Below are 12,541 nucleotides of genomic sequence, written 5' to 3'. Positions count from 1 at the left end.
GGGTGACTCGGAGCAGGACCTGGGACAGATGCCGCCGGGAGGACGGTCACGCGGAGGATGCAGGAAAGGCACAAGGAGGCCATCGTCTGCAGGCTCCCGAGTGAGCCGTCTGCCCCCACCCCGCCCCTCCCCGTGGTTGGCGACGCGTCCCGTGACGGTCCTGGGACCCGGGGGCCCCTCCAGGAGGCCCGTCCACAGCGACACCGCCTCCTTGGCCCTGACCTGTCCCTGTGCCCCGTGTGCAGGCTCAGCAGCCCAGGGAGGCTGTGTCCAGTCAGGAGCTCCATTCACACTCGGCACAAACTGGGAACCTACGGCATGCGAGCCGTACTCCATACTCGTGCCGGATTCTAAACTGACAGATTCGGTAAACTCCCTGATAATCTTTGCCTCAGGAGTCCCACCGCCCAGGCTTTTTCTAGCTCCCGGGGCACCCACATCACCCGCGTTCTGCCCCCAACTCGCAGACACGCCTCCACGGCCCCCATGGCCACAGACTGTGCCCTGACCTCACTGCCCTGCACTCAGATGGGGAGGGGTGGCCCAGAGCCCACGGCCTCCACCAGCCCCCTGCCCTCCAGAACAGCCCAGACCGATCCAGTAATGCCAGAGATTACCTACAGTCCCACCAGGCAGGGGCTGCTCAGGGAGGCAGAAAGGAGGAGGCTTTGTCCAGAAATCCAGACGCAGACGGAAACAACTACGAGGGACCCACCGTCCACCCAGCAGAAGGGAGCTCTGTACTGACGCCTCACTCCTGCCCCTGCGCTCCGCCCCTCCGGGACTAGACTGGACCTGTGTGGACACAGACCACCTCTCCCGGTGGCACTCGGGCAGCAGAACGCCACCAGCCACACGCTGCTTATAAAAGCTGAGAAACTCGGGACCTCCAAGTTCACGCAGGTTGGGGTGCAAAGGTGCCGTGAAGCAGGCTCTCCCACCGGGCGGAGCACGCGGGACAGGCAGGGACAGACACACAGCCGAGGTCACTCAATGCGTTTCAGTTCCAACAGGGGACCCGCAGCCTGGATACTCATCAAATAGCGACCACTCCTTCCCTAACGTGAAGTTAGAAACCCAGCGGTTCAGGATGCGCGTCAGGGATGTGTCCAAGCACAGCATTTCACGCCGGGGACGCTGTCTGGGGCCGAGCCCTTGTCTCAGGCCACGGGAGCCCCGTGCCAGCGGATGCCGCAGCCACATCACCATGGTCCCGGGCCCTGCCTGCGGGGGTCGCGGCGCCTGTCCCCAGTTCGGCCAGAGCTGACGGCCCCTTCTCTGCAAGCATCAGCCACCGCCCACGGCCTCTGCCTCCGGCCCACGTGCCCGCACGCCCCTCCGTGATGGGAACCGAGACCCCACCCTGCAGCTGAGCAGCTCCAGGCCCTGGCTGGGACGAGACGCCAGCACCGGGGCCCCGATCCACATGTGGCCTCAGAGCACAGAGCCCTCCAGCGAGCAGGCCGTGCCATCCGGAACCTTACGGGGCCTGGTGGCTTCTTACTCTTTTATTTTAAATTGGGAAATCGCCACACACCTCGGTTTGTCCATCCGTACGATGAGACTTACCCACACACGGCCTCCCACAGCAAGGAGCTCTCTGGGCCTGGGTCCAGGGCCCTGGGGAGGGGCACGTTAGGCTTTCAGGCCACAGTGCTCGCCCCTGACAGCCCTGCTGGACCCCAGGCTCCGGTGGAAGGGGGGCACTCGTCACCGTGCACCCACCCCGCAGATGGCCACGTTCACCTGTGGGGAGTCATGCTGAGGGAAATCGAGGCATTGCCACGTGGCTGGAGAACTGGGCACGATCTCACCGTGTGTGAGATCACGGGCACTGGGATGAACCACCACATTCTGGCCACCGTCCACTCAAACCTACAAGCGGCCTGCCCACCAGAGAAAGGCCTGGACCGTCCGCCTCGACGGGCCGTCGCAACAACACGGCAGCGGCGATAAAGTCGCACAGTTGTCACCACACTAAACACGGAAGCACCACGCGTAACTCCCTGCTCCTGCGCCCTGCATGTCCCTGCATGGGCGGCTCGAGCTCTGGAGGAGAAGCCTTTATGCCAGGACTAGAACCTGCCCCTCCCCCGGGGCTGGCAGGGATCAGCGCCCACAGAGCCGGGAACCTAGTGTGCGGGTGGCTCCGGGGTTCAGAGACGCCCTGGCCCCCGAGTCCCTGCAGCGCGGAGCCGAAGGCAGCCTGACAGGTGGGGTTTGCTGCGTGCACTTTCTCAGGGCAGCGGCCTCGTCCAGAAGTGCACCTGCCCCACGGCCCACGTGCAGGCGGCACGCAGGGCACAGACCACCTGCGTCAGAAGCGAGACCTTAGGCAAGTTGCTTGTTGACTGAAAACTGACCGAATACTGTGTGGCCCAGCTCGCAGATGATGGTTTAGAACTATTTATAAAAAAGCGAACCCCATCGTGATACGTAAGTAGTTTTTGTTCAATGAAAAAAGCAACAGGGGCAAGCAAGTCCTACTGCTTTGCGTGGAAGGTCTAGTCCTGAATGTGTCTCTGGCACAACCACGGTCTCTGGCAGGAGCTGGCCTGGCGGCAGGCCCCACCGCACACCGGGGGTGGACGACCCCCTTCCCGCACCCTCTCCTCAGAGGAAAAGGCCCGAGCAGAGATCAATTTTGATCTGTCTGCGGTCACCGACACAGGGTGTCACGGGACGCTTGCTCCCGGCAGGGCTCCCACTGTTTGGGAAATCTCCACACTGGGGTCCCGTGAAGGCCCCGTGTGCACAGGGCAGACGGGAGCAGGACCAGGCCAGGCACAGGTCAAACTCGACGCGGTAACTCCTCCCGCCCTCTGACCGGTCTATGAGATGAGCCACGGTCCGGATCTCGGCGGTCTGACTTAAGGGCCACGTCCTGCACACGCACCTGGGACAAGCATGGCAGAGGTGGGCAGAAGCCTCGCCCGCCTCGCCCTGCCCTCCCCACCCCCACACATCCGCTAACTATGCTCGCCAACGGCAGGCTCACCTTTCAAGGCAGAGGCAGTACTCGCCGCGAAGCACCTTCCCAGGTGTCGGCCGTGAGCTCGGTAAAAGCAGAGAGAACCCGCACGAGAGGCAGAGGCCCGGGTCTCCGCAAAGCCTCTCAAGCTCGGGCCTCTCGGCCCACGTACTCGTGTGGCAAGCAGACACGGCGCGTTCGGCGTCCCAGACGGGGACAGCCGGCGCCTGGATCCTCCCCCCGAGATGCCGGGTTCACCCCGGAAGGGGTTGTGCCTCAGGTTAACCTCTGGCCTCCCCGGGACCTGTGTGCTGGGCGTCCGCCCTCCCCGGAAGTGCGCTCAGCGTCCTGTAGCAGGACGCGTTCTCGTCACTTCCGGGCACGTCCCGACACCCACCCCGCCCTCCACGACACGTCTCCTGGGAGCAGCGGTCAGGGGTCACGGGCCGAGTTCTGGCTCTGCCCCTCGATAGCCAGGGCCCTAACGGGCGTCCCCGACTGCACCTGCGTCCTGCCAGCACAAAGGGGACCCTACAGAGTCCCCACGGGGCCCCACAGCACGGCCCAGCACGCTCCCTCCTGTCTTAAAGCTCCGTGTTGGCGAGCCTCCTCCAGGCGCCTGCTGCTGTGCCACGAGCCACATGCCGACACCCGGCGGGCTGGCCCAAGACCGCCTGAGCACAGACGGCGCGGGGCCAGGGCCCCCACAGGGGTGCGACAGACCCCCGGGACACCGCGATGGTCCCAAGTGTTACCAGCCTACAGGTGAATCTCACGCCAAGCTAGGACACACTCTGAGACACTCAGAAAACATAAAATCAGCCGGGGTCGACAGACTTCCAGAAGCCAGCACCTAACGCCGGGCACAAGGGCCGGGGACGCTATGAAAATCACCGATGTTGCAGCCAAAAACCTGAAAGAAATGTCAAGCACCCCACCCTAGACGCACAGCCTCCCCAGGTCCCTGACCCAGCTCAGCTCTGAGCAAAGACGGTCATTAAGGTTACGTGGCCCCCTAGTAAACCTCTTCAAGAGCTCAAATCGAAAGAGCAAAGTTTCCCGTATAGGAATTTAGTTCTGCAAGTGGGAGATTGATGCTACAGAAGATCCCATTAGGGGCGCCGGCTGGCTCGGCCCGTGGAGCGTGCAACTCCTGATCTCGGGGTTGCGGCTTCGAGCCCCACGTTGGATGTAGACGTTACTTAGAAACACAATTTTTAAAACAAACTCAAATAGAACGCTTCTGCGCTTCCAAAACCGGTTTCCTTATCCGTCTATATTCCTCACGTAAGTACGCCTCTTTGAAGGCAAATTCAGAGATGATTCTGGGTGCAGCAGCCGAAGACGTTAAGACCCTGTAAGCTGACACGTCCCGTGAGCCTGTCCTAGAAAAAAAGGTGTCCACGCGCACAGAGGCAACCCCCAACACTGGCGGTTGTGCACTGACCAGACGGACACCCGCCAGGTCCGCGAGTGACCCGAGGAGTCAAGAGCACCCACCGAAACTTGAGATCCTTCGTGCCACCGCGAAAACCTCTAGAAGCTGCCCTCTGACATCTACCGTCTAGAAGTCACCAAGCGTAAGCTAGTGTCTTTGTAAGTCAGGCCTTCAGATGTTCATCCCGTTCTGGCCTCTGCACACCCGCCCCCCCCCCAGCCTCCCCACCGCTGCACACATGCCCCCCCAGCCTCCCCGCCTCCGCACACCTGCCTTCCCCCCAGCCTCCCTGCCTCCGCGCACACGCCCCCCCCCCCCCGCCTCTGCACACCTGCCTCCCCCCCAGCCTCCCGCCTCCGCACACCTGCCCCCCCAGCCTCCCCGCCTCCGCACACCCGCCCCCCCAGCCTCCGCGCACACGCCCCCCGTTGCCTCCCCGCGTTCCCACACCCGCCGCCCCCAGCCGCCCCCGCCTCCGCACACTCGGCCCCCCCAGCCTCCCCGCCTCCGCGCACACGCCCCCCCCTGCCTCCCCGCGTTTGCACACCCGCCCCCCCAGCCGCCCCGCCTCCGCACACCTGCCCCCTCCCCCCCAGCCGCTGCACACACACCAGCTGCCTCAGCAATGGAGTCTAGGCTGACCTGGGAAGCGGTTATCACTGGCATCATCACTGCAAACACCCTCTCCTTTCTGAAGAGGCTCACAGCCTGCCTCTAAGACTTAGAAAATTCTAGATTTTAGAGGGACTCAGACACATTGATGCAGTTTCTGTGTATTTCCCAAGCTCTGAGAACAGAAGTGTCGTTCTGTTAAACTCTAAAACATGTCAAAACTATAAAGCAATGAAGTTCTATGAAACACTATGGTCAGTTTCACAATTTCTTCAAGTGTAGCAAGAACCAAGTATCCTTTCTGACTGCCGTGGGCCCATCAGGACGCTCCGCACAGAGGGGTCGCCATAAATGTTCGGACAAAAGAAGACCTCAAAAGGGAGAGAATCCCACAGCATCCAGAGTTCTTGGGAAAGGCTAGTGTTGCACACTTTTCATTAAAAAGCTCCTTTTCCGGGCAGGATGGGATTAAAAGTGCACCCAGCACATCTGTCGTGATGAATTCTCCACATCCCAGACTCCAGAGACTGTTACAAACTCGGCCCCGGGGCTGCACAGCCGAGACCCCGCTGACGTCCCAGGCGCTGGCCAGAGTGGGACAGGAAGCCTGATGCGGCCACCCTCTCCCGCGGGTACGACGGCCTGTCCCTGTGGCCCGGCTGCCCTGGGGCACCAGCCGACAGGACAGCATGGGAACAGGACAAGGGACCAGGAAACATATTTCACTGTGAAACCAAAACAGGGGGAAAGGTTAGCTTCCACCCTCCCCCCACGTGCCGTGTTTGCTCGCCGAGCTCATAGGAACTCCGGGCGCCCTCCCCTGCTCCCAACCGGGCGCTGTGACAGGGGCACGTCGCGGGGCCCTGAGCACAGACAAGACGGACGGACTCCTCTGGTCCGCACCCACAGCAACCTGCCAGGGACACCCGCGTTCCTGCAGACGCCCCGCAGCTGAGCGAGCCTCCAAGGGGGAGCCATCGTCGAAGGCGTCCTGCCATCCTCACGCGGAGGCCATGTCGGGTGCTCTGGGCTCAACTGCATCCCCCCCCAAATTCCTGGGCCGGAGTCTTAACCCCGGACCTCAGAATGTGACTGTGTTTGCACATGGGGTCACGTTACAGTGAGGTCACCGGGTGGGCCCTGGTCCAGTGGCTGGTGTCCTTGTAACTAGGGGACATCTGGACAGACACAAGCCAAGAAGACGGGCCTCAGGAGCCAACCCGCTGGCGCCCTGACCTCTGACCCCGGGAAACAAATGTCTGTCGCCTACGCCGCCAGGGCACAGACCAGCACACAGGGTCACCGACACGTCACGCTTCACCCTGAGCCACGGTTTCCTTCATGCTTGTGGCCTTGGCCCAAGGAGTCCAGTGAGAGACCGTGGCCTCCAGGGTCCACGGAGACTATGATACGTGAGCCTGTGTGCTTATGGCCGTTGGCTTGGAAATAGTCTTATTTTTACTCGAAAATTATAGAGAGGACAGCAGGCATAAAAGGTTCTTAAAAATTTCTAAATGCCTCCAAATGGATTTTTTTTTTTTAATTTTTTTTTTTTTTGTTTTTCAACGTTTATTTATTTTTGGGACAGAGAGAGAGCATGAATGGGGAAGGGGCAGAGAGAGAGGGAGACACAGAATCGGAAACAGGCTCCAGGCTCTGAGCCATCAGCCCAGGGCCCGACGCGGGGCTCGAACTCCCGGACCGCGAGATCGTGACCTGGCTGAAGTCGGACGCTTCACCGACTGCGCCACCCAGGCGCCCCCCAAATGGATTTTTAAAACTCCCACGTTTACGAGTTAAATCCAGCTGCTGAAATACATTTGTTTTGATGATAACTCTGAACACATCCGCTCGTGAAGCTTCGTACCATGCAAAGTAGAAGCTGGGACAGAAATGACACGAGTCAAGAAGAGTCCGTGGTGATTCGAGCTTTCCTGTTTTCTCGTCACCGACTCCTGCCCTAAACAGCACGCTGGCAGGAAGGCAGCATCCGCCAGCTCAACGCTCTACAGGCCATCAGTCAACAGGGCGCCTGGGGGCTCGGTCGGTTCAGCCCAGGTCATGATCCCTGGGATCCTGAAATCGAGCCCCGCGTCAGGCTGTCAGTGCGGAGCCCGCTCAGGATGGATTCTCTCTCTCCCTCTCTCTGCCCCTCCCCCCGTGCTCGCTCGCGCGTGCGCGCTCTCTCTCAAAATAAATAAATACACATTAAAAAAAAGAATCCGGTCAACGTCATATTGGTTTCCCACCACAAACTTTCTCCAGGCTCAGCCGGGTTCGCCGGGCACCCACGAGCCCATCACCCCTTGCGGCCGCGCCCCAGGCTCTCGCTGTGGACACGGGCTCTGAGCAGAGCAGATTCCGAATCAAACGATGCTGCGGACGCCCTCGCCGGAGCCAGTGGGTGCCGCTCCCCAGGGTCGCTTCCGGAACGCCCTCCCACAGAACAGGGACGGAAGAAACGGGACAGCGAGCCCAGGACACGGGACGCACGGGGGCGTCCAGGGAGGCGCCCCGCGCTGCGAGGGAAGCCCGTCTCCGCGCTGGTAAAGCTCGAGGTGCAGAAAGCGCTCTGCCAGGCGGCATTAGTGGCCCACCTGTTGGGAAGGCTATTTAGTTAAAAATAAAAACGCCGGGCTGGCTAAGTGGACCCGGCGGAGTGGCGCAGCCCCGCACGCCGCTGAGGAGTAAAATCAACAGCCCGAGACGCTCGCCTGAGCTCCCGTCGCCAGACTGCGGGGAGCGGGCGCCGCTCTCCCGGGACGGGAGGCCGTGCTGCTCTCCGAGGACCGCGGGGAGCGGGGTTTGCGGCTCTGGGGAATCGCAGCGCCGAGGCCCCAGCTGCAGCGACGCCGCGGTGGCAATTAGGCGGGAGGACGGGAGCGGGTGAGCAGCGGAGGGAAGCACACAAACAGGGATCGTTTGCTTTTATGGAAAAAATGCTGAGCGCACACGTGTGCGCCCTCCTTACGGCCGGCGGGTCCCCACCCGAACGCGCGTGCGGGAGCCCCCCCACCCCCCAGCAGCTCAGAACGTGGCCTTGTTGGGACACGGGGCCTTTAATGAGATAATTAAGCGAAGACGAGGTTTGAGGGCGTCCTTACAAGAAGCGGATTCGAATACAGCCACGCGGGGAGAAGGTCGCTGAGGCCCAGGGAACGCGTGATGCTGCTAACGGCAAACCCTGAGGCTGCCGCGGGCCGCGTGGGCGTCCCGGAAGGCGCCAGAAGGCAGCGGCCCTGCGGGCACCCGGATCCCGACCGGCAGCCACCAGGCGCCGCCCGCGGACCCCGCACGCCCCCGACCCCCGCTCACCTGGTGTAGGATGTCGGGGACCTGGGCCTGGCCCACTGGTAGGGGTGCTGCGGCACCGACAGGTACTGGTCGCAGAAGGCGCCCTTCCGGATGTGCTGGAAGGGGGGGACCTCCTCGGGCAGGAACTCAGACGTGGGCGGCGTGGCCCCCAGGTCCTCGCCGGCCGGCTCGACCTTGAGCGCCACCGAGGGACAGCGGTCCAGGGCGGTCTTGCGCGCCTTCACGGGGACGCCGTCGCCCAGCTCCAGGGTGCTGTCGGTGCTCAGGGCGTTGATGGCGGCCACGATGGCGGAGCTGGTGTACTGCGTGCTGTTGCCCAGCCAGGTGTCGTCGGTGACGCTGACCCGCGGCGAGCTGCGCGGGGACGGCGTGGGCGAGTGGTGCGGGGAGCAAGAGAGCTGCCGGCCGTTGAGGCCGTATTTCCTCTTGTTGCAGGGGGACGACGGCCGGGACGTGCGGGCCCCCAGCCAGCTCTCTTCCGTGACGCTCGTGCGGGGCGAAGTGGAGGGCGAGTGTCTGGGGGACCCCAGCAGGCCGCAGGCGCCCAGGCCGCGGGGGAAGCCCTCCTCGGGGTCTGTGGTCTTGGGGGACACGCAGGGCGACTGCCACGGGGAAGTCTGCGGGGACGCGTAGGGGTACGAAAAGTTGGACTCGTAGGACGAGGCCTCAGAGTTGCAGCTGCGGGAAGACAGGCTGCTGGCCGGGCTCAGGCACGAGGGGTCCCGGTAGGCCTCCAGGTTGGGCAGATTCAGGGTGGCCGTCGAGGGGGGCCGCTTGGAGCTGGGAATGACGTCTCCCACCTCCACGTCGTGGAAGAACTGGTTGTTGCCATGGTGCAGTCCCATGTACGAGGTGATCTCGATGCGGGGGCTCTCCAGGGCGGGGGCTCCGTTGGGCCGGATGTGGCCGGAGGACAGGAGGTAGCCGGAGGGCCCGCTGTCCACAGCCCCCCCGTAGCCCGGGGGCTGGCCGGCCGCAGCGCCCGGCATGCCCGGGGCGGCACTCTGCAGGTCGTGGCACAGAGCCGGCAGCGAGGGGTGAGCCGAGCCGGGAGGCAGAGCGGTGCTGATGCTGGGGGGTGCATAACTGTAGTGCTCTAGAAAGGGGCCAGAGAAGAAGACGGCGTGAGGGGCCAGTCGTCAGAAAGCACGCGCACAGCTTGGCGAGCCCGTCGGCGCCGCGCAGCCCCGGGCGGGACCCCAGGCACCGACCCCGCCTCCCCTCCCTTCTCCGCCCTGCAGCACGAGGGCACCCACTGCACCTCACACCGCCTTCACGCTCCTACTGGCCGACCTCTGCCCCGAGGTCCTGCCCGCAGAGAGCTGTCCGCTCCCCCCTCCCTTCCGCTCTCCACGCAAACGCCCCCTTCCCCGGCCACCCTCCCAGGTTCCGGTCCCCAGCCCAACCGCTCTCCCTGCAGACACCCCAGTCGATCTCTCTTCCTCGGCACTTAACATCATCTCGGTCATCACCTCTTTGATCAGAAGGAACTAAGTTCCGTGACAGCAGGACCCCTTGCCTGCTTTAGTTTAGCTTGCTTCGTGGCTGTCTTCGGAGCCTATGACCGTACCTGGCACAGGTAAGGTCCTCAGTTTGTCAAACGGATGGATGGATGGATGGGTGGATGGAAGTGTGGGTGGGTGGAAGGATGGGTGGGTAGATGGTTGGACGTATGCATGGGTGGTGGGTGGATCGATAGGTGGGTGGGTAGATGGAAGGATGGGTGGATGGACAGGTGGGCGGATGGGTGGGTTTTAGCTACAGGAACCTGGACATGTAAAGAGATGTAATGAGCTAATCGCTGTCAAGATGTCCTAGCTACTGGCTACAGACGTAACACCCAAGGATCCGACAGAAACCTTTTCTGGGGTCTCTCATGGCCTGGGAAGCAGATGACAGTGGCACATAGCTGTATTTAAGAATCATTATATGCTAATTATAACTTCAAGGAAAAACGTTTCTAAAAAACCATTACCAGTGTAATTAGTCATTTTTAATAGGAAAACCACATTTCTGGAGCCACGTCTTGGTGCCTCATTATTGTTGGCCTGGAGAGGAGTACTGCACAGTCTCTGAATAATGGAAACGCACACATGGAACCCTACACCGTCCCCTGGTTTAAGGGCACTGCTGCCTGGAACACACTCCCTTCGACGAGGGTGCCGCCCCTGTGCTGTGTTTCAGAGACCCACACGGACCGACCTTGGAGAATCAAGGGTCTCAAAGTACAGGTTCGAACCCCATCGTATTTGCTCACAGGAAGCGGTCTAGCACCCTAAATAGGGAAGGGTCTACAGCTGTTCTTATTTTTTTCCAGAAGGAGCCATTTAACCACCCTCTCTGGAGACCCAGGCTCTTGCCGTCCTTGCTAACCAAGAAGTTCTTGCTTTCTTGCTCTGAATGCCCCCCGTGAAAACCTGCTTGCTATTCCCCAAATGGCCTCTCTTCCTCCAGGCCCCTCACAGGTGGCCTGGGGCGAGCACGCAGGCCCACCCCCTTTCCGAGAGAGCGCCCCAGGTGCTCGGCGGGCAGCGGTGCTAAGACGCCCTGGCGGAGGCAGCGTGGGCAGAGCTCTGCCGAGGGAGAGAGAGCAGCACTGCCCCTGGGGAGACCAGACGCTGGGAGCGACAGGACGCAATCCCGTCCGGACGGCCCAGCCACCCTGCCGCCCACCTCCCGTCTCGGTCCCCACCTGCTCCCACGGCCCTGCGGGCAAGCAGGAGCCGGAACACTGAAGGCGGGGAAAAGACCAGCCCCTCGTCTCCCCAGGGCAGGAGGTGGGGAGCTGGGCCCACGCGGGCCGCCTGCCCTGGGACCGTGTCCCATGCTCCCCACGTGGCCACTGACACCTGAACACAGGAACTGCAATCAAAAGTTACAAATACGATTACAGTCTTTGTAAAAATCAAGAAGTTACAACCCTGGAAAGTAACTGCCCGGAGAAGGTCACGGTTCCTGGGGAAGAGGTGGCATGGCGGCTGTGTCCCCCGGGGACACGTGTGCACATCCCCACACCGGACCCGGCAAACCGCCACACAGGTGCCTGAGCGGGACATCATCGGGGAGGGGCCCGGCAGGCGCGAGGGGACAAGCCCCCAGAAGGAGGGCCCAACCCAGACTCTGGATCCTCAGCAGACAGGACGAGGCAGGGGCAGCAGGGGCGCCAACACCCGGGCCATTCCGCACGGAACGGGGTCTCAGCAGAAAGATCCACCTCAGCAGAAAACATTTGTTCGCAGCCACACGCCTTCTCGTGTACTAAACACATTTCCCCGCGTATTAGTATCATTATCAGTAAGCAGAATATCAGCAAGGAGAGCGTGAGTCCGTTTTACACACTCAGAGGACAGGAGTGTTAGTAATCAGACGTCAAGAAACGACGTTAGTGTGTTTGGCACATTGCAAAATTGAGTGTGAGTGAAAGACACGCTCGGCTGTCCTGGTCCCCAGCACCCGGCTCGCTGCCGGCCACGGAGCCCCTGCCTCCTGGGCTGCCACAGGTGCCCAGCCAGCAGCGCCGATCCCACAACCGCTGGCACCGGCCGCACACGCCTCTCTGGGCGCCTGCAGCCCCCGCCCGCAGGGCAGTGAGCGCAGGTCTGCAGACGCCCCATCCCCGCCCGCGTCCGCGCCCTGGGCGCCACCTGCCCGCGCCGCCGTCACGCCTGTCCAGACACGCACTTTCCCAGACCACCGAGAAAGCCACGCTGCTACTCTCCTGTGGTCTCGGCCCCCTCTGGCCTTCGGGGGGGCAGACACCCCTGGGGGCCCCCAGCGAGCCCTGAGCCACAGGCATGAGGGGCTCTGCCTTCCCTGGAGCAGCTCGGACTGTGCAGCCCGCCTGTGGGCTCAGGTCCAAGGGCTCCCAGGACCAGCGCGGTCTCGACATTCTGTCCTCCGGGAGGCAACGTCCCGACGACAGGGGCACCTCGCCAGACCCTCCCGGTGGACGAGGCCCCCAGGCCCTGGCCCGCCTGTGGCTGGGGCGCTCCCACCCACACGGATCGTGGGCCCTGCCGTAGAGCCCTCGGACCCGTGACGCACATGACATCCCAGCGTTCGGTGAGGAACGTGTTTTCATTTCAAAGGGAATCACCGCCTCCCGCAGACAGAGCACCGGGCGTGGGGCTGAGGGGGAATGTTAAACGCCACAAATACAAATGTGTGTCACAAAGCCACGTGCTGGGTCACCGCCAAGGAAGTGG

At 62.4% G+C, this 12,541-nt stretch overlaps 1 protein-coding gene across 10 annotated transcripts in view; it reads right to left on the bottom strand.

Moving 5' to 3' along the window:
- The window catches only part of NFATC1 (nuclear factor of activated T cells 1), a 106,373-nt gene that overhangs the window by 83,044 nt on the left and 10,788 nt on the right, over nt 1-12,541 (bottom strand). For all 10 annotated transcript variants that reach the window (XR_006707607.1, XM_045458013.1, XM_045458010.1 and 7 more), the window contains exon 2: nt 8,337-9,432. Coding sequence is in view for 9 of the 10 variants with exons in the window: in XM_045458013.1 (XP_045313969.1) it covers nt 8,337-9,432 (1,096 nt within the window). In the remaining variant the exon portion in view is untranslated. The remainder of the gene's footprint in view (nt 1-8,336; nt 9,433-12,541) is intronic.

This window comes from Leopardus geoffroyi, chromosome D3, assembly GCF_018350155.1.
Source record: "Leopardus geoffroyi isolate Oge1 chromosome D3, O.geoffroyi_Oge1_pat1.0, whole genome shotgun sequence".
In the NCBI taxonomy this organism is placed as follows: Eukaryota; Metazoa; Chordata; class Mammalia; order Carnivora; family Felidae; genus Leopardus; species Leopardus geoffroyi.
The sequence above is the reverse complement of the archived record's forward strand: the minus strand, read 5'-3'. Positions and strand labels throughout refer to the sequence as shown.